The 22559-nt window shown below is 38.2% G+C and overlaps 3 protein-coding genes across 6 annotated transcripts in view; 1 reads left to right on the forward strand and 2 right to left on the reverse strand.

The window, feature by feature from the left end:
• Positions 1-41: 41 nt before the first annotated feature.
• Positions 42-22559, reverse strand: part of LOC128259448 (neurobeachin-like protein 1) — a 43445-nt gene continuing 20927 nt past the window's right edge. For 3 of the 4 annotated variants that reach the window (XM_052991826.1, XM_052991825.1, XM_052991824.1), the window contains 11 exons: positions 16617-16760; positions 16166-16553; positions 15933-16101; positions 15745-15869; positions 15372-15679; positions 15034-15314; positions 14314-14665; positions 13787-14252; positions 13609-13723; positions 2072-2249; positions 42-1628 (listed from right to left, as the gene is read on the reverse strand). In XM_052991826.1, the coding sequence (XP_052847786.1) occupies positions 1463-1628; positions 2072-2249; positions 13609-13723; positions 13787-14252; positions 14314-14665; positions 15034-15314; positions 15372-15679; positions 15745-15869; positions 15933-16101; positions 16166-16553; positions 16617-16760 (2692 nt within the window). In that variant the 3' untranslated portion in view covers positions 42-1462. Of the gene's footprint in view, positions 1629-2071; positions 2250-13608; positions 13724-13786; positions 14253-14313; positions 14666-15033; positions 15315-15371; positions 15680-15744; positions 15870-15932; positions 16102-16165; positions 16554-16616; positions 16761-22559 lie in introns of those variants that run through there. The other variant, XM_052991827.1, reaches the window with a different exon arrangement.
• On the reverse strand, positions 17046-18184 carry LOC128259452 (cuticle protein 21). The gene is made up of 2 exons (XM_052991831.1): positions 18027-18184; positions 17046-17966 (listed from the first exon to the last, which is right to left on the reverse strand). Exons 1-2 carry the CDS (start codon positions 18039-18041, stop codon positions 17187-17189), a joined length of 795 nt encoding a protein of 264 aa, XP_052847791.1. The 5' UTR covers positions 18042-18184; the 3' UTR covers positions 17046-17186.
• LOC128259454 (larval cuticle protein A2B) lies at positions 21176-22309 on the forward strand. The gene is made up of 2 exons (XM_052991834.1): positions 21176-21317; positions 21390-22309. The coding sequence occupies exons 1-2, from the start codon at positions 21306-21308 to the stop codon at positions 21966-21968; spliced, it is 591 nt and encodes a 196-aa protein (XP_052847794.1). The 5' UTR covers positions 21176-21305; the 3' UTR covers positions 21969-22309.

Genomic DNA, 22559 nt, shown 5'->3' on the forward strand with positions numbered 1-22559 from the left:
ACTCTGTTCATTGGGCGTTTGAATAAAACAAGGAATTACAATTACTGTGTGGCTCTCATCACTTTATTGACAGATCTACAAACTACGGATAGTCACATTATCTACATAAACTAGTACAATTACGTACATACATTGAACGGGGAAAACATTTTTACGATAATACGCGATACGATCTTAACAACAAATAACGAACTCGGTCCCAGAGGGACCTTTACGTACACAGATGATATACTGTATATATTGCTGGAGTACGATATTGATAGGTTGCTTGTTCTGTTGCAGCTGCCCAGGGCTTTATGCGATTACAATTCGTAAAATATATATATATAAATAGATATATATATTCTATTCACCTTTGATATTGTCGCTTGTCTTTGGAAATTCAAATTCTAGAGTCTGCGCGCGGGGGGGTTTTTCACAATCGCTGACGAGTAAGATCAAAGGCAGAAGTTTTGGGGAATGGAACCGAAAAGAATAGTATCTTTTGTTCTGGCACTGGTATTGTCTGTGAGTTTGGTTTTCAATTTGGATCTGTGGATCTGCGGATCTGTGTGGACGGACTGTAATCTTGCGGTGATAATACTTTCAATTGGAATTGCTCTGCTAATTATTGGATACACCATGTGATCCGAGTGTGTGCGTACTTAATGGGACGAAGATCTCTGGGGCTCTATTTTTGGTTGTGTCTGCAGGCGCAAAAAAGGGGGCGCAACGAAAGTGTTTATTTCTTTATTTCTTTATTTTTATTGAGCACCCGAGCAGCTGGATGCCGTCGATCTGTGCGGTCGGTTGCGGTTTTTTAAGTTTTTCAAGCGTCTTGCCGCTGTTGCCGGGTGATTTTTTGTCGGTTCTTTTTTTTTTTTATTTGGGCAAATTTGAAAGTCGCTCGTGAGTCAGTGAGTAGAGTAGTTGCCAAGTGCGTCTACAACCAGTTTCCCCATCGTCTTCCTCTGATTTCGTTGTCGTCTCCATCTCCGTCCCATTTGCCTGGCCGAAGAGAGATATCTCCTCACACCTCGGCGCATGATTGATGATTTATTCAGATTTGATTTTCATCAACTGAAGAAGAGTGTGCCATCGATCATGTGGGCATTTTATGTTGGCGGCCCAGGATGGCGGACAGGTGAACACGCACTTTTGACAGGTGAAATACTGCTCAGTTCGCATGGAAATTCCGCGAATGCAATCGATCGACTTGCTGAATATCTTTAGACACATTTGTCAACTTTTCGTGGGAATTATTTGTTGGTCAAAGGCTTTGCTTTTGGCACGTCACGTAGAATGGGAAACGACAAAAAAAAAATTAAAATAAATCATGACAAATCACAAGACACAAAATCTACATCTAGGTTGTGCTAGAAGCACTACACGAAAATAGGGGGCAACTTATGCTAGGCAGAGAGTGTAAAATTCGGGATCTGAGGAAGTCCAATGTTACGCTAAGCTCCTGCTCCTATTTCTTTTAAACATTGAGCACGGAATGCTTCTTGTTGCCACCGGATGGCAGTTGCACGGCGATCACGGCCAGTCGGCCATCCCGGAGAGGCGCCAGGATGTGGGTGTTGCCCGGCGTCACCACCACCGTCTGGATGGGCACGTGCAGCGGAATGTCGAAAACGGGCTTCAAGCTGCAAGTGAAATGTTTAAATTAATTAGTGATGTTTTAAAAATATTTTTATTCCAACGGAGAACACATTTTTAGGAATTTAATAAAGTCAATTCTTTATTAATTTTTAAGGCACTACAAAAATAGGACATAAGACACAAAAATAAAAAAAAAAAAATTTATTAGAAGAAATTAATAATAGAAAGAATTTGTTCATTAATTTATTTATATTTTTAAATTACAACAAAATATTTTTTGAGGAAACTAAAATAAAATTTTTCTTTTTTATACATTTATTTTAATTTTTATTCGAAAAAAAAAAAAACGGATTGAAAGAACATAAATGTTTTTTTGGTGTTCGAAAAAAAAACATTACTTTTAATTTTGTAGGAAATCATTTAAAACCATATGTCCAAAGTTAAATTAAAATTTGTAGGTTTTTGTAAGTCTTGGGAGTTATCTTACCCGTGTAGTCTGCTCATGGTGATGTCGCCGGCATCGTCGGCCACCACCAAATAGTCGGAGGCACTGGCCAATCCGGTGACCCGGCCAGAAACATACTTGGAGCCCAGACTGCAGCCATTGATGCTGTACACATGCACCGAGTGCGAGGTGTCGTCCAGAGCACTAAAGGCGATGTGTCCTGCGGATAAAGGATAACATATATACAGATCGAATGAGTTTTGCCATCAAGTGCGGCATTCTTTGATCGCATCATTTCCGATTTGAGAATGTGGGGCAGGGCGTAGTGGCGAGCATTTACGCAGTAAAAATGAATGTCTTTATGCTATTAGACGAGGTCCGGCCCACTCTGTGCTGATAACCTGGCATCGTCTAAAGAACCATTATCACATGGCGACATACTACACACAACACACTACACACTACATACATTCATACATTCATACATCCAAGCAATGCGTAGTTGCTCTTATCTGTATCTGCCCAAGTATCTGTATTATGTGGCGACTGTATCTGTATCTGTATCTGTATCTGTATCTGTATCTGTATCTGTATCTGTATCCGTATCTGTATGCCAATGCCACCCGGCGAAACTGAGAAATCAGAACTCGTTCAGATGGAAGAGCCACTAAATACCCTAGATTGGATCTGAATGAACTTCCTAATATGACCCGGCCACGCGTACAGATATAACTAGTAATAACCGTGGCTGGTTGGTTTTGGCCAATCTTGAAGTTCATTCAACAATTCAACAAAAAAGAATACCTCAAACTCTCAGAGACCCACACACACACACACACACTCAGAGAATATATTATATCTTGATCTTAATTGGGGTCTTTCGACGAAATTTACTACAACTATTTCATAAATTTTGTGCTGCGTCTTAAGAATTTCAAAAAAATGAATGAATCGTCGAATGGGTTGGCGGTGGTGGGTCAAGAGAATTGGGGGGATTGGGAGATCGGTTGGTCGTGTGACTCTGTGACGCGCGATTCGTTCACGGGGCTCGTTCGCCTTTCTGATTTCTGACTTCTGATTTGATTCCATTAACGACGCTGGGTTAATGCCAGAGAATCGTCGCATATATGTGTGTTTATAGTACATACATACACTCATGTATGTGCGTTCGTTGCGGCCTGATAGTCAATCAATGGATGGCATCGGGTCTTCATTAGCGGCTATGTAATTGATTGGGGCCCGACAAGAACGCAATTAAGTGCCCATCATTGCCCTGGAAACTGAACTGGATTGACGTTTTTCGATTCGGTTTCAATATTTCTGAGCCTCTGACTGCCGGATGTTGCGAATATATAATCAGAAGTAATATTAATTCATTCGATAAGCGACCGGCTGCATGTGCCTATATGCACAGTACGTATATACACCTATATACTGATGGTAAGGAAAGGGGGGAGCGGATGGGGTTTATATGGCACTGGCGGTATTGCTGATTGCCCGAAAATCGAGTGGCTTAGCGAATCTATATGGCTACATATTTAAAAGAAAAAAGAAGTCGATATGCAAGCTGGCGCCATCGATTGACGCATTACATACTTCATAGGAATGCAAAGCAAACGAAATTCGAGGCTTATTTATTTATAAGCATTATCACAAGTCAAATATTGTATAACAAACAAAAATGAAAGTTAAGTACAGGCAGCGGAATAATTTTAATTTTAAGAACGTGGAATTTTAGGTAATGGAAATATATTTTTTATTCTTTACATCCCAAAAACGAGTTTTGCTCGTTTTTTAAATAATGTTTAAGGTAAACCCATATAATATTAACCCAAAAAGGTTGAATCTCATTATTGTAATCTTTGGAACTTTAATATTTTGGGAGCAGTCGTTTTCCATTAATTAATATTCAAAGTCAATAAATTCAACGAGGTATGACATTCCAACATTAAACCATTATTATTTATAGTTTAGATCAAAAAACTGCAATTTAAACTCATTTTTTGGGGGTCGCCAATTTTAGCATTTTTTAAAATTTCATTTCATTTTTTTCGAAATTTGATCCAAACCAAAATTTTTGAGCTGAGAACGCCATTTTGTTGGAAATTTTATGACGAATTCAACGAGGTATGGCATTCCAACATTGATCCATTATATTCCATAGTTTTGATCAAAAAACTGAAATTTAAACTCAGTTTTTGGAGGTCGCCAATTTTAGCATTTTTTATAAGGGGTACCATCATCATTTTTTTCGAAATTTGATCCAAACCAAAATTTTTGAGCTGTGAATGCCAGTTTGTTGGAAATTTTATTACGAATTCAACGAGGTATGGCATTCCAACATTAAACCATTATTATTTATAGTTTCGATCAAAAAACTGCAATTTAAACTCATTTTTTGGGGGTCGCCAATTTTAGCATTTTTTATAAGGGGGAATCATCATTTTTTTCGAAATTTGATCCAAACCAAAATTTTTGAGCTGTGAACGCCATTTTGTTGGAAATTTTATGACGAATTCAACGAGGTATGGCATTCCAACATTAAACCATTATTATTTATAGTTTCGATAAAAAAACAGCAATTTAAACTCATTTTTTGGGGGTCGCTAATTTTAGCATTTTTTAAAAGGGGTACCATCATCATTTTTTTCGAAATTTGATCCAAACCAAAATTTTTGAGCTGAGAACGCTATTATGTTGGAAATTTTATGACGAATTCAACGAGGTATGGCATTCCAACATTAAACCATTATTATTTATAGTTTTGATCAAAAAACTGAAATTTAAACTCAGTTTTTGGAGGTCGCCAATTTTACCATTTTTTATAAGGGGTACCATCATCATTTTTTTCGAAATTTGATCCAACCCAAAATTTTTGAGCTGAGAACGCCAATTTGTTGGAAATTTTATGACGAATTCAACGAGGTATGGCATTCCAACATTGAACCATTATATTCCATAGTTTCGACCAAAAAACTGCAATTTAAACTCATTTTTTGGGGGTCGCCAATTTTAGCATTTTTTAAAAGGGGTACCATCATCATTTTTTTCGAAATTTGATCCAAACCAAAATTTTTGAGCTGTAAACGCCATTTTGTTGGAAATTTAATGACGAATTCAACGAGGTATGGCATTCCAACATAAAACCATTATTATTTATAGTTTCGATCAAAAAACTGCAATTTAAATTCATTTTTTGGGGGTCGCCAATTTTAGCATTTTTTATAAGGGGTACCATCATCATTTTTTTCGAAATTTGATCCAACCCAAAATTTTTGAGCTGTGAATGCCAGTTTGTTGGAAATTTTATGACGAATTCAACGAGGTATGGCATTCCAACATTGAAATATTATATTCCATAGTTTTGATCAAAAAACTGAAATTTAAACTCAGTTTTTGGAGGTCGCCAATTTTAGCATTTTTTATAAGGGGTACCATCATCATTTTTTTCGAAATTTGATCCAACCCAAAATTTTTGAGCTGAGAACGCCATTTTGTTGGAAATTTTATGACGAATTCAACGAGGTATGGCATTCCAACATAAAACCATTATTATTTATAGTTTCGATCAAAAAACTGCAATTAAATTCATTTTTTGGGGGTCGCCAATTTTAGCATTTTTAAAAGGGGTACCATCATCATTTTTTTCGAAATTTGATCCAACCCAAAATTTTTGAGCTGAGAACGCCAATTTGTTGGAAATTTTATGACGAATTCAACGAGGTATGGCATTCCAACATTGAACCATTATATTCCATAGTTTCGACCAAAAAACTGCAATTTAAACTCATTTTTTGGGGGTCGCCAATTTTAGCATTTTTTAAAAGGGGTACCATCATCATTTTTTTCGAAATTTGATCCAAACCAAAATTTTTGAGCTGAGAACGCTATTATGTTGGAAATTTTATGACGAATTCAACGAGGTATGGCATTCCAACATTGAACCATTATATTCCATAGTTTTGATCAAAAAACTGAAATTTAAACTCAGTTTTTGGAGGTCGCCAATTTTAGCATTTTTTATAAGGGGTACCATCATCATTTTTTTCGAAATTTGATCCAACCCAAAATTTTTGAGCTGAGAACGCCAATTTGTTGGAAATTTTATGACGAATTCAACGAGGTATGGCATTCCAACATTGAACCATTATATTCCATAGTTTCGACCAAAAAACTGCAATTTAAACTCATTTTTTGGGGGTCGCCAATTTTAGCATTTTTTAAAAGGGGTACCATCATCATTTTTTTCGAAATTTGATCCAAACCAAAATTTTTGAGCTGTGAACGCCATTTTGTTGGAAATTTTATGACGAATTCAACGAGGTATGGCATTCCAACATAAAACCATTATTATTTATAGTTTCGATCAAAAAACTGCAATTTAAATTCATTTTTTGGGGGTCGCCAATTTTAGCATTTTTTATAAGGGGTACCATCATCATTTTTTTCGAAATTTGATCCAAACCAAAATTTTTGAGCTGAGAACGCTATTATGTTGGAAATTTTATGACGAATTTAACGAGGTATGGCATTCCAACATTGAACCATTATATTCCATAGTTTTGATCAAAAAACTGAATTTTAAACTCAGTTTTTGGAGGTCTCCAATTTTAGCATTTTTTGTAAGGGGTACCATCATCATTTTTTTCGAAATTTGATCCAACCCAAAATTTTTGAGCTGTGAATGCCAGTTTGTTGGAAATTTTATGACGAATTCAACGAGGTATGGCATTCCAACATTGAAATATTATATTCCATAGTTTTGATCAAAAAACTGAAATTTAAACTCAGTTTTTGGAGGTCGCCAATTTTAGCATTTTTTATAAGGGGTACCATCATCATTTTTTTCGAAATTTGATCCAACCCAAAATTTTTGAGCTGAGAACGCCATTTTGTTGGAAATTTTATGACGAATTCAACGAGGTATGGCATTCCAACATAAAACCATTATTATTTATAGTTTCGATCAAAAAACTGCAATTTAAATTCATTTTTTGGGGGTCGCCAATTTTAGCATTTTTTATAAGGGGTACCATCATCATTTTTTTCGAAATTTGATCCAACCCAAAATTTTTGAGCTGAGAACGCCAATTTGTTGGAAATTTTATGACGAATTCAACGAGGTATGGCATTCCAACATTGAACCATTATATTCCATAGTTTCGACCAAAAAACTGCAATTTAAACTCATTTTTTGGGGGTCGCCAATTTTAGCATTTTTTAAAAGGGGTACCATCATCATTTTTTTCGAAATTTGATCCAACCCAAAATTTTTGAGCTGAGAACGCCAATTTGTTGGAAATTTTATGACGAATTCAACGAGGTATAGCATTCCAACATTGAACCATTATATTCCATAGTTTCGACCAAAAAACTGCAATTTAAACTCATTTTTTGGGGGTCGCCAATTTTAGCATTTTTTAAAACGGGTACCATCATCATTTTTTTCGAAATTTGATCCAAACCAAAATTTTTGAGCTGTGAACGCCATTTTGTTGGAAATTTTATGACGAATTCAACGAGGTATGGCATTCCAACATTAAACCATTATATTCCATAGTTTTGATCAAAAAACTGAAATTTAAACTCAGTTTTTGGAGGTCGCCAATTTTAGCATTTTTTATAAGGGGTACCATCATCATTTTTTTCGAAATTTGATCCAACCCAAAATTTTTGAGCTGAGAACGCCATTTTGTTGGAAATTTTATGACGAATTCAACGAGGTATGGCATTCCAACATAAAACCATTATTATTTATAGTTTCGATCAAAAAACTGCAATTTAAATTCATTTTTTGGGGGTCGCCAATTTTAGCATTTTTTAAAAAGGGTACCATCATCATTTTTTTCGAAATTTGATCCAACCCAAAATTTTTGAGCTGAGAACGCCAATTTGTTGGAAATTTTATGACGAATTCAACGAGGTATGGCATTCCAACATAAAACCATTATTATTTATAGTTTCGATCAAAAAACTGCAATTTAAATTCATTTTTTGGGGGTCGCCAATTTTAGCATTTTTTAAAAGGGGTACCATCATCATTTTTTTCGAAATTTGATCCAAACCAAAATTTTTGAGCTGAGAACGCTATTATGTTGGAAATTTTATGACGAATTCAACGAGGTATGGCATTCCAACATTGAACCATTATATTCCATAGTTTTGATCAAAAAACTGAAATTTAAACTCAGTTTTTGGAGGTCGCCAATTTTAGCATTTTTTGTAAGGGGTACCATCATCATTTTTTTCGAAATTTGATCCAACCCAAATTTTTGAGCTGTGAATGCGAGTTTGTTGGAAATTTTATGACGAATTCAACGAGGTATGGCATTCCAACATTGAACCATTATATTCCATAGTTTCGATAAAAAAACTGCAATTTAAACTCAGTTTTTGGAGGTCGCCAATTTTAGCATTTTTTAAAAGGGGTACCATCATCATTTTTTTCGAAATTTGATCCAACCCAAAATTTTTGAGCTGAGAACGCCAATTTGTTGGAAATTTTATGACGAATTCAACGAGGTATGGCATTCCAACATTGAACCATTATATTCCATAGTTTCGACCAAAAAACTGCAATTTAAACTCATTTTTTGGGGGTCGCCAATTTTAGCATTTTTTAAAAGGGGTACCATCATCATTTTTTTCGAAATTTGATCCAAACCAAAATTTTTGAGCTGTGAACGCCATTTTGTTGGAAATTTTATGACGAATTCAACGAGGTATGGCATTCCAACATAAAACCATTATTATTTATAGTTTCGATCAAAAAACTGCAATTTAAATTCATTTTTTGGGGGTCGCCAATTTTAGCATTTTTTATAAGGGGTACCATCATCATTTTTTTCGAAATTTGATCCAAACCAAAATTTTTGAGCTGAGAACGCTATTATGTTGGAAATTTTATGACGAATTTAACGAGGTATGGCATTCCAACATTGAACCATTATATTCCATAGTTTTGATCAAAAAACTGAATTTTAAACTCAGTTTTTGGAGGTCTCCAATTTTAGCATTTTTTGTAAGGGGTACCATCATCATTTTTTTCGAAATTTGATCCAACCCAAATTTTTGAGCTGTGAATGCGAGTTTGTTGGAAATTTTATGACGAATTCAACGAGGTATGGCATTCCAACATTGAACCATTATATTCCATAGTTTTGATCAAAAAACTGAAATTTAAACTCAGTTTTTAGAGGTTGCCAATTTCAGCATTTTTATAAGGGGTACCATCATCATTTTTTTCGAAATTTGATCCAACCCAAAATTTTTGAGCTGAGAACGCCAATTTGTTGGAAATTTTATGACGAATTCAACGAGGTATGGCATTCCAACATTGAACCATTATATTCCATAGTTTCGACCAAAAAACTGCAATTTAAACTCATTTTTTAGAGGTTGCAAATTTCAGCATTTTTTATAAGGGGTACCATCATCATTTTTTTCGAAATTTGATCCAACCCAAAATTTTTGACCTGAGAACGCTATTTAGTTGGAAATTTTATGACGAATTCAACGAGGTATGGCATTCCAAAATTGAACCATTATATTCCATAGTTTTGATCAAAAAACTGAAATTTAAACTCAGTTTTTGGAGGTCGCCAATTTTAGCATTTTTTATAAGGGGTACCATCATCATTTTTTTCGAAATTTGATCCAAACCAAAATTTTTGAGCTGTGAATGCCATTTTGTTGGAAATTTTATGACGAATTCAACGAGGTATGGCATTCCAACATTGAACCATTATATTCCATAGTTTTGATCAAAAAACTGAAATTTAAACTCAGTTTTTGGAGGTCGCCAATTTTAGCATTTTTTATAAGGGGTACCATCATCATTTTTTTCGAAATTTGATCCAACCCAAAATTTTTGAGCTGAGAACGCCAATTTGTTGGAAATTTTATGACGAATTCAACGAGGTATGGCATTCCAACATTGAACCATTATATTCCATAGTTTCGACCAAAAAACTGCAATTTAAACTCATTTTTTGGGGGTCGCCAATTTTAGCATTTTTTAAAAGGGGTACCATCATCATTTTTTTCGAAATTTGATCCAAACCAAAATTTTTGAGCTGTGAACGCCATTTTGTTGGAAATTTTATGACGAATTCAACGAGGTATGGCATTCCAACATAAAACCATTATTATTTATAGTTTCGATCAAAAAACTGCAATTTAAATTCATTTTTTGGGGGTCGCCAATTTTAGCATTTTTTAAAAGGGGTACCATCATCATTTTTTTCGAAATTTGATCCAACCCAAAATTTTTGAGCTGAGAACGCCAATTTGTTGGAAATTTTATGACGAATTCAACGAGGTATGGCATTCCAACATTGAACCATTATATTCCATAGTTTCGACCAAAAAACTGCAATTTAAACTCATTTTTTGGGGGTCGCCAATTTTAGCATTTTTTAAAAGGGGTACCATCATCATTTTTTTCGAAATTTGATCCAACCCAAAATTTTTGAGCTGTGAATGCCAGTTTGTTGGAAATTTTATGACGAATTCAACGAGGTATGGCATTCCAACATTAATCCATTATTATTTATAGTTTCGATAAAAAAACTGCAATTTAAACTCAGTTTTTGGAGGTCGCCAATTTTAGCATTTTTTAAAAGGGGTACCATCATCATTTTTTTCGAAATTTGATCCAAACCAAAATTTTTGAGCTGTGAATGCCATTTTGTTGGAAATTTTATGACGAATTCAACGAGGTATGGCATTCCAACATTGAACCATTATATTCCATAGTTTCGACCAAAAAACTGCAATTTAAACTCATTTTTTAGAGGTTGCCAATTTCAGAATTTTTTTTAAGGGGTACCATCATCATTTTTTTGTTGTTGGAAATTTTATGACGAATTCAACGAGGTATGGCATTCCAACATTAAACCATTATTATTTATAGTTTCGATCAAAAAACTGCAATTTAAACTCATTTTTTGGGGGTCGCCAATTTCAGCATTTTTTATAAGGGGTACCATCATCATTTTTTTCGAAATTTGATCCAACCCAAAATTTTTGACCTGAGAACGCTATTTTGTTGGAAATTTTATGACGAATTCAACGAGGTATGGCATTCCAACATTGAACCATTATATTCCATAGTTTCGACCAAAAAACTGCAATTTAAACTCATTTTTTAGAGGTTGCCAATTTCAGAATTTTTTTTAAGGGGTACCATCATCATTTTTTTGTTGTTGGAAATTTTATGACGAATTCAACGAGGTATGGCATTCCAACATTAAACCATTATTATTTATAGTTTCGATCAAAAAACTGCAATTTAAACTCATTTTTTGGGGGTCGCCAATTTCAGCATTTTTTATAAGGGGTACCATCATCATTTTTTTCGAAATTTGATCCAACCCAAAATTTTTGACCTGAGAACGCTATTTTGTTGGAAATTTTATGACGAATTCAACGAGGTATGGCATTCCAACATTGAACCATTATATTCCATAGTTTTGATCAAAAAACTGAAATTTAAACTCAGTTTTTGGAGGTCGCCAATTTTAGCATTTTTTATAAGGGGTACCATCATCATTTTTTTCGAAATTTGATCCAACCCAAAATTTTTGAGCTGTGAATGCCAGTTTGTTGAAAATTTTATGCCGAATTCAACGAGGTATGGCATTCCAACATTGAACCATTATATTCCATAGTTTCGATCAAAAAACTGCAATTTAAACTCATTTTTTAGAGGTTGCCAATTTCAGCATTTTTTATAAGGGGTACCATCATCATTTTTTTCGAAATTTGATCCAACCCAAAATTTTTGAGCTGTGAATGCCAGTTTGTTGGAAATTTTATGACGAACTCAACGAGGTATGGCATTCTAATATTAAACCAATAATATTTATAGTTTCGACCAAAAAACTGCAATTTAAACTCATTTAAAAAGGCTAACACCCATTGTTTTAAGTTACAGAACTTTTATATTTTGAAAGTAATCGTTTTGATTGAGACTTTAAGATTTTAATATTCTAGCCCAATGTTCTGATTTTAATTTTTAGAAACGTTAGGACTCATACAAAATTTGCCAAGTAAGTGTGAATTGAATAACTCATGCTAATCGGCAAGTGACTTATGAAATCTTTTCTAAAAATCATCGCCATAATGGGGCAATAATCATGGGCATGTTAAGTACGGCCAATGGATCGTTGGCATAACATAATTGTAAAAATATTGATTTAGGTCGGTGCAGATGCGCAATTATGATATTCCTTTATCGGGCACGTACCATCATCGGTGGCGATATGTTATAATTTTTTTTTATATATTAATTTTTGCAAAATCAAAAAACCCTGATTTTGTATTATAATGACACCTTGACAGTGTTGCTATGAGGAATGGGCATTGGGAATGTGGAATTCCAAAGGCGTTCATTTTGTGTGCCGACAAGCGGACAAAGTCTTAACCTTGCGGGGGTTCGTATACTTTATGATCTTTCAGTGCCTTAGACACGCTTTAATTTGGATTAACGGCCTGTCGCGTTAGCTGACTGCACCGCCCGATAAGATATACATAGTTATAGCCGAGCAGTGCATGGGGGCAAAGTCGGACATACTATACCATATAGTATTCTAGTAGTCTGCCGAAGGGGACGACGCACATGGTCACACAATCACGTGATTCTCGTCGCACTCACTTATGTGGCAACTGCCGATAGCAGGGAGGGCTGATTAAATTGTTTGATTGCCGCCCTCTTCAAACTTAATATGGGAATGCTACGTAGTAGCACGTGAGTGTGCCGTCGCCGCCGCCTCTTCGGAAGATTAGGGGCACCATGAGTGGATAGGAAAGAGAGTTGATTTACGGAGATTATAACTTCCAGGTGGGCAAAATTTGGTCACCACAAGCGAGCCGTCTCGTGAGTCAGACAACAAAGTTCCTTTTCATTGGGCTAATCAATTTAAAGATAGTCCCCCAGACAATATTGATATCGATAGTACTTCACTGAGTCAATTAAGATTTTTGAGAGAGTTTCAATTACCTAAATTGATTAAAAATTTCACAGGAATGACAATGATTAATAGCTGGGGAATTCAATCGGGTTTTTAAAATATTTATTTTATAAAATAGCTATTTGGGGGACTTTGCACATGCCAGACCATTGTAATTTGAAAATGCAAGAGACTTGAGTTATGAGTTTAAGCTGCTCACAGGGATTTGAACGATCTATAGTTTAGAAGTTTTATTTAATAGCTATGGTAGGCAAACCTTTAAAAACATACCATTTTAAAGAGCAATTAAATCTTTAAAGTGAAACAAATTTGCAATAAATGTGATTGGTAATGCACTGACATATAGACAAATATACATTTTTATCATGACTAATTTGTATTAAAAGAGCTTGACTCATATGATGAATGCCCAAAACTATTTGTTTAACATTTTAAACATTTTGTGGCAAAATAAAATAAAAAATAAAGGGTATACTTTTAGGCGATTTCAGCAGTAACTCTCAAACTGTTTGAGGAAGATTTTTAGCAATGTGATGAACAAAGGGAATACCATCAATGTTTAAGCATAAAGCAAGGCAGTAACTATTATAATAACCTCAAACTTACCATGATAGGAAAGGGTTACAAAAGAGATTTGTACGCAGGACTCCGTGCATCCAATGGGCTTGAGTGTCCTCACAAATTGACCCTCCTGTAGGGTATACACATTGACAGTGCCATCCTAAAGGAATTAACATGTAGATCATAAATAGATATTCCTTCTATAGAAGCTGCTGATCCTTACCAGCGATCCCGAGACCACCAGATCCAGCTCCGTGTAGATGGCCACACTGGAGATGGCATCATCATGTCCATAGAGCACCGTCAACGGCTTGGGTGAGTAGTGGTTCTGGGTATTCAGCTGGGTTATAGCCTGCAGATGCGACTGACCAGTCAAGGCATGAACTGGAATGTTGCTGGTGGAGCCACCGCCACCCTGTTGCTGTGACTGGATGCTCCACACAATACAGGTGCAGTCACGGGATCCAGTGACCAAATACGAGCCACAATTGTCCAACGCTATGCAGGTGATGATGTCCAAATGACGGGTAACCGAAGCCACCGCCTTGCCCTTGTTCAGATTGTACACCCTCAGGGAATTATCCCAGATTCCACCGGCATACAGCAGCTTGCCATCCGTGCTCACGGCAAAGAGTTGTGAGTGCGGCGGCTGGGAGGAGTGGAAGGGTCCAAACACCCGCTTACGGTTCCTTAAAAAAATATGTAACATATAAGACTTATCTAAATATTAATTTTAAAAGACTATATTACTTTAGATTGGCTGTAGTGGCATCGATTTCCAGCAGGAATCCGTGATCCTTATCAAACGACAGCCAGGAATTGCAGCCAAGAATGCTGGATTTGGACACACTGACTAGGACATCAGGACTCAGCTGGAGGAAGGAGCGTGGCGGACTGCGTGGGGGACTCAGGTAGACGATGGGATCCTTGGGCGTGGACAGCTCGCAATCGTACTGCACCACCTTGTCCAGGAACTGGGTGAGATCCGGCCTCCGCAGCTCGGCACGCACCAGCTTCAGAGCGGTTTCATCCTGCGTGAGACGTCGTGGATGAGGCTCTCGAAGCAACTGCGAAGGCACCTGGCCAAAGTTGTTGATCATTCCTAGATAAAATATACAAAATTGTTAATGTTTATAAAACTATCATAAGGGGTTTACACCCTCTTCTAGGTTTGAAAATGTTGGTATTAGAACTATTTAATAAAACATCTTTAAAGTTTGAAGTCGATCCAAGCAAAATTGGCAAGGATGAATCGCTGACCAAAATACATAGTTAACTTATTAACACATAAAAATTGAATCTTAATTTTTTCAACTATTTAACCATTTATTATTGGTCACTACAAAACAAAATTAGAGAATGGAAAATAACTATGCAGATATTCATTAAGATAATTAGTTAATTTTTCTTAATAAAAAAATTACTAAAATGTATTTAATGTATGTAGAAAAACCCCTTAAATTGACCCACCTTCAACCGCCTCCCGTTCCACAGGATTGGTGATCTTGTCCAGATCCACGGCGCCCTCATAAGAGCAATAGTAGAAGACGTTCAAGGCCTCGGCAGCCTTGGGTCCCTTCTGTTTGTATCCAAAGATCAGGTCGATCCAGTGGTGCAGGTGCTGGCTCACATACTCCGACTCCAAGGCCCGCCGGTGTATGGCTATGAACTCCTCCGGAGTGTTGGCCCAGGCGGGCAGTATGACATCGTCCACCTTTTCTTTGGTTATTTGCAGGTGGCCCAGGTCAAATCTGCATTGAAAATTAGAATTAAACTCACTGACATAAGAGTTCTAAAGTGTATCTAACTTGTTCATGTTCTTGAGGAACTCTGGAAAGTAAAAGAACTCGGGTATCAGCTCCTTGACATCGTTGGGATTGTCCATTAGCAGCTTCCAGGTCTGAGGTATCGAGTGGAATTGTCGATCGGCCACATCGAAGCGACCGCTTTGCAGCTCAATGTGCAGCGAGGTAAACGGTTCCACGCGCAGCAAATAGTGGAGCACGCCGGCCGAGTTGGAGTAGTGAGTTCCATAATGGAACTTGGGTATGGCACCGGAGGGATCCTCAAACGAATCGTATTTGCCTCGCACTTCGGCCTCGTTTTTGGGGTTTATCTGTAAGGGTTAATCATACTATTAAATTCTTCTTTTGTTGGTTTCAAAATGAAAGTAAAACGTACACATCCAATGGGTTTGGATAGGTCACGGAATGATTTGGGATCTGTTAAGTCCAAGACGTCACTGGTGTAGTCAGCTAGGATCCAGGGAAAGACGGGGTACTGGCTTAAATCGTTATAGGATCGACCTGAGAATAGTTCAAGAAATAGTTTTTAAAACTTACTTTAAAAGACAAGTGTTTTTTATTTACCTGCGATAGTATTTAGGTACATCAAGTATTCGAAATTGGATATTTCGCGATTGATCCATCTCTGGGTAAGTCCAGAGGCTCTTAGCAGCTCAGCCGGAGATCTTCCCGAGCCATAGAGAATATTTGGCAGCGGCAGACCCACAATTTTGGTAAAGACATTGTTACGAGTCTACAAATAAACAATTTTATTTTTTTTAAATATTTTACTAAGCAATTAGGCAAGAAAAACCAACCTTTGTGGTGAAGTTAAGGAAATAGCTGGTCTGATCCACCAGAAAGATTTCCAGAGCACTCCGGCGCAGGTTATACTTCCTAAGGTGCACTTCGCGTATCTTGTTGGTGGAGAACCTAAAGTCGTGTTTGGCTCCATCGTCCGTTGGTGGACTCAAATCCACAAAGGTGAACACACTCTGGTTGACCTCAATGCGTCCCTTAACTTTTGTCATCAGCGTGATCAGCTCACAGTCCTGTGACATGACTAGTTTCTCCAGGGCCACATCCTGTTGCGCCTGCGTGTCGATCAGTTGACGCAGTTCCTCTTCCAATTGCGAACTCTCGTCGTCCGCCAAGAAATCACGCACCACAGCATTTTTGATGGTGGAGTCAAATTCGGAGATTTCCCTGGGTTTTAAATAGTTATAGGTTCATATAAGTATATTCTTTTTGTGGTTTGTATAGGCTTACTTGGTGTCATAAGCACTGGTCGCATTGTCGCGCAGATTGGCTGCATTCTCGTGTTTATTTGGATATAATTGGGGTTCCAACTTCAGACGCATTCGGGCCACGTTCTCATGTGGCGATAGTTTCCAGAACTCCTCATCCAGCTCTCTAAAAATGTTACAAAAAAAAACCAAAATAATTTTATAAGAAATTCTTTTACTTAACTAATCAATAAATCCATAATTATATAGACATTGTAAAGATCTTAAGATCCTTAGGAATGTTTAAAAGAATAAAAATCTCAGGAATTTCTAATTTAAAGAAAAGTAAAACTATTGAATATTTGTCAAAAGCCAAATTAGCTATGACTGCTATTCCTAACTTGAGTTTATAACTTTAAACTGACAGTCTGTAAATAAATAATTATATATATTAATTATAAAAACACATTAATTTGTTTTCAGAATTTCTTTTATTTTGGGTTTTGCGATGAAAGTTATTTTAGAGTTCGACAATGATTAATCGAATATGTACAGATGAAAGTCCTTTGTCGAATTGGGGTCAATCCTTCCTCAGCTCCTTTGCTCCTCCTCCTTAGGCAACGATCGGAGCAGCCAGGGTCTTAGCGAACACAGGGGCAACTGGGGCAGCAGCCACCACGGGAGCAGCCACGGTCTTGGCCAGAACTGGAGCCACTGGGGCCACAGCCACAGGCACATCCTTCTGCACCACTGCGTTGAATCCGTTAATGGAGTCGGCATAGTAGCTCACAATGCGACGGGAACCATCGGGCTCGATCAGGGAGTAGGATCCGCGCACGATATCACCATCACGGGTCTCCTCCTGGGTCTTGGAGTCACCGGTCAGCGTATCCTGGACATCGTAGGCGAACTTGTACTGCGGATGGGCATCCACAATCTCGGTGGCAATAGGGGCAGCCAGGGGAGCGGCAACGGGAGCAGCAACTGGAGCAGCCAGAGGTGCAGCAACGGGAGCAGCCAGGGGAGCAGCAACGGGGGCAGCCAGAGGAGCAGCCAATGGAGCAGCAACTGGAGCAGCTAGAGGAGCAGCCAGGCGGGCAGCAACTGGGGCAACTGGAGCTGCGAATGGAGCGGCAAAGGGTCCAGCGGCGAAGGGAGCAGCGGCGTAGGTCTTGGCCACCAGAGGAGCAGGTCCAGCCACCAGTGGGGCATTGTATCCCAGCGGAGCCGAGTAGCCCAGTGGGCTGGCGGAGTAGGCAGCCGGGGCGAAGTAGGGAGCAGCTCCCAGAGGGGCGGAGTAGGCCAGAGGAGCACCCAGAGGAGCAGCGGCCAGGGGAGCGCCAACCAGACCAGCCTGAGCGGACAGAGCCATCGAGGAGAGGACTGCAACAACCTGCAAGAAGATCAGTGGTTAATCTCTTGAACAGAGGGCGTTTGTCCAGTCTTGACTTACCGTCAAAGGATTCATTGTAAGGCTTGGATGGGGGTTTAGTGCGATTGTCACCGTCGGTTATCGAAAATGAACTGACATGCCTTGGACAAAAAAAGCACGACTTTTATACCCAGATGCGTTCGCGAAATTTGCATGCGGCGCTCAGTTGAGGGAACTGCGTACCAATTGCGTATGGTATGGTTAGGGGCCACCCATTGTCCCAACTCCTTGCCCCTCATCGCCATCATCATCATCATCATCGTTCGTTGGGGCCTCTTCCTACCCAGCTTTTATGTTTTTTTGGCTGCGTCTGCGTCTGTAACCGGGCTATGATCCAAATTCGCAGCACGTACTCCAATTTTCTGCCGTCTTGCGCGGCGGTGGCTACACCAAGTTTTCATTTTTATTTGCCACTGTTTTTTGCCTTGTTCGGCTCGAATCGAAAGTGAATGCGATTTGATTATATTTCGGAGCAGTAGTTTTCGGTAATTGTCATGCAGGTTCCATCCAATGGCAATGCTTTTAATTTTCCTTTACACCAAAAAACACGCGAGACTTTAATTGAGACACTTGATCGAACTCGGGTTGACAAGGGTTCACACTTTGGCACTTGCAAATTATTAAAAGGTCTTTGCAAGAATATAAAACTTAAAGATATTAATCATATTGTATAGAAAAACTTGATTGGAATGGATGGCCGTTTAATAAATTGGAAAGTTTGTGGTACACATAATTGGGTATCAATTACAAATGCTAATGAGGTACCACCTCTACATAATAAGGTTTTGGTTTCACTTTATCGTGTAAAACTGGGTCAATTTGGCCCAGGAATATATAAAAAACCTTAATTGGTTTTTATTTACAATATAAAACATATCGTATATAAAATGAAAGCTCAAGATCCTTCAAAAAAACGGGTGTTGCAAACGATTTTAGTTAACTTTCTTTAGGATCTGCCAGAATTCCCATACTTAAAATATGAAATATTGAAGTAGGTTTATTATATCATGTTAAATATCAATAAAACTGATAAGGGGCTTAGTTGTTTATTATTTTAATAAAGGTTTTAAATATATTGTTAAAAAAATGTAAGCTAAAAATCCTTAAGAAGAAGTGTAACAATCAATTTAAGTTTATTTTTTGTAGGACTTAAAATAATAAAAATTGATGGAATATAAAATAAATAATTAATAAATTTTAGTTAAGTCCCTGCTTGCCTGAGTTTATGAATTTGGTTTCAAGAGACAATTCTCCTCCAAAATTTCATATTTTTTCTCAACAAATAGTCTTCAAAAAATGTCGAATTTTTGGTATTTGCCTAACTCATTGGTTGATTAAAGATTCCCCATCGATTCCGTGCTGTAACTGGTGGCTGGTTTTCGAGTTCGTGACTCTTTTGCAGAATGCAACCAACGACCTTGCGACTTGTTGGCTACGGATTCACATCGGAGAGGTGCAGAGAGACCCGGAGAAACGGAGAGAGAGACCCGGAGAAACGGAGAGAGAGCCCCAAAAAACTTGGCAGCAGATCGCCGGATTATTCATCGGGTTGGGGGATTTCATTAACGGTTGTCGGCGTAGACTATCGCCGCCACCGGAAACCAGCTTGGATATATAGTATAAAGTCGTCCAATTTGGCCAAAGCGAATGGAATGCTCCACTGCCATTTAAGCAGTTCCTTGCTCAATCGACCGATTCTGCTCTCAGATGAGAAATCATTAAAAGTAGACGAAATATTGGCCACTGCCACTTAGCTGCCAATTGTGGGCAAGGTTAAAAAGCTACCAAATGCCGGCTAGTTGCCTTTTGGCCTGATCGCAGGCAATTACGGTGGCTAAGTGGGCGCTGTTTCAGCTCAAGTGGAAAAATTAGATCGGCGAGGGGCTAATGCGTTTGCGAGTGCGTAATTGCGCCTGCGCACCGCCCATTCCCTCCTCCTCCTCCTCCTCCACCTGCTCCTCCTCCAAAAAAAAAAAGAAAAAAACTATCAAACTTGCCATTTTTGTTTTCTAATTAAACGAGTGCTGGCCAGCAAAACGATTGATCTTGTTTTGATACTCTAACAGTGGGTGTTTCACTTTACACATGGAAGTTACTTAACAACAAAATTACTCATACGACACGTGAGCCAGCCTAAATTTGCTTACGTTTAGCCAACATGGCGTGTGAGTAATAAGCTGCATAACTCCACTGCATAACTTAAATGAAGGCATACAAATTTGTTATTCAATTATTATGGTAGTTGTTTTTAAGCTATTTTATAAATGTCATTAAAAACTCTTTTTTGTGACTTTTTCAATTGTAACGTTCTTTTTGCAATAACTTGAAATTAATTTTGATTTTTTTTTCTATAAGAGATTTTTTTTATCAAGATAGGAAAAATTATAATAATTTAAAGTTCATTTTGTTTTTTTTTTCTTCTATAAGAGATTTTTTATACCAAAGCAGAAAAATAATAACAATAACCATTAAAAATATTATTTCTGTTGAACTAATTTATGCAGTATGTAATTTTTACTTTAATTTTTAGATTTTTTAAAACGCTTCAGAATGAATTCCAATTTTACAAATAATAATAAATAAATAAAATAAATTCTTTAACAATAATATAATTTATCTTGGTTGAACTCTTTAAAAAATAATGTTTACAAATGATATTTAAAATGTTGGAGTTTTAATTCAGTAAATGTTGTAGTTAAATAGGGAGCTATTATTATTTATTATTATTATTATTATTATTAAGAGTACCTAAAGCTACCTTAACTATTTTTAAGGCAATTGCAACTGTCCCAACATTCAGCAGCTATTACATCAGCCAAAATTCGGCTAGGAGAACCTGAGAATGTGCCGAAAAACAGCGAAAAAATGAAACCAGATTGGTCAGCGGAAAACGAGTCTGGTGTGGTAGTGGTTGTTGATGGTGTCTTGGTGCGACGGCGCTCTTGAACGGACTCAAATGGATTTCGGTGAGTGGTGTGTGGTACTGCATCAGCTATTCCATTGAGAAAAGCCAGCGCTCGTGATGAAATCCGCACCAGAAACACGAAATCCGCCATCAGCGATGAGGTCTGGGGTGCAAGATTGAGATCGAGATCGGGCAGTCGTCGCCAAATGAGACGCAATTGTCACTCTGCCCATTAGATTGTCCAGTTTTTGTTTTTGTTTTTGTCAGTTTTCTAGTAGCTGCTGCGAATATAAAACTGAAGAGTTGGCGGAAAATGCATCTCACATTTGAGCTGAGTTCTCGTAGTGCAGACACCGCCAAGACAGAGCTCCCTCCATCACATCCTTCAGCCAGCCATGTTTGCCCAGGTGAGTTGGTTGGGTTTCGACTGAGGTGACTGCCGAGCTCCATTCAATCAAGGATTTCATCTATCCCACCAGAGTCTGTTCGTCTTGGGACTGATCCTGTCCGCGGCGGTGGCCATTCCCGTCGATCCCTATGGACTGTCTTCGCCCGGACTTTCGTATGCGGCTCCTGCCATCTCGTATGCTGCCCCCAAACTCCTGGCAGCCCCAGCCATCTCGTATGCTGCTCCTAAGCTCCTGGCTGCTCCTGCCATCTCGTATGCCGCTCCATCCATCTCGTATGCTGCTCCCAAACTCGTGGCTGCTCCAGTGGCCGTGGCCAAGGTGGCCGTTGCCGAGCCCTACGATCCCAATCCGCAGTACAGTTTCTCGTACGGGGTAACCGATCACCACACCGGCGATTCCAAGCAGCAGGAGGAGACCCTCGTCAACGGAGTGGTCCATGGCAGCTACTCCCTGGCCGAACCCGATGGCACCATTCGCAAGGTGACCTACACCGCCGACAAGATCCATGGATTCAATGCCGTGGTGGAGAAGAAGGGCGTGGCCGCGGTGGCCATTGCCAAGCCAGCTGTGGCCGTTGCCGCCGTTCCCGCCATCACCAAGATTGGATACGCCTCGGCACCTGGTCTCAGTCTAGGTGGATACCACTAATCCCGTGCGGGCAAATAACCGAGCAGTGATGACAAACCCGCTGGCCTAGTTGTAGGACCGTTGTTGAATAGTTCTAATGCATTACTATACATACCACCACAAGATATGCCCCGATTAACCCACTCTTCTGTCAGTCAACCCAAAACGTGCCTGCTGTTGCCACCCACTGTTGACCCACTTTTCCCATCTCCATCTCCATCTCCGATCGAAGTGGACGATTGGACACTACATCACTACCGCCACCACAGACTACGTTTAGGGACACGGGATACCGTTCTGGGGATCTTAGTGAATTAGTATCTGCATTTACTGAATAAAAGTTTCGGTACAAAAGAAAATCATTGAAAATTACATTTAATTTCGGGTTAAATAACAGAAGTTGTTCAACGAAAGAAATTAAGCCATTACTTTAATGGTACACATCTAAAATTGTATAAATACTGTTTGCCTTTCGAACAGCTTTAAAATTTCTTCTGGATTTATAAAAGTTTTAGAAAGGCGATGCCTTTGGAATGTTTTTCTCATCTAGACCTATATTATAAATGACCTAATTTCGTTTTTTAAAGCACAAAAGTTTGCAAATTTAAAAAC

Source organism: Drosophila gunungcola (genome assembly GCF_025200985.1).
Source record: "Drosophila gunungcola strain Sukarami chromosome 3L unlocalized genomic scaffold, Dgunungcola_SK_2 000005F, whole genome shotgun sequence".
Taxonomy (NCBI): Eukaryota; Metazoa; Arthropoda; class Insecta; order Diptera; family Drosophilidae; genus Drosophila; species Drosophila gunungcola.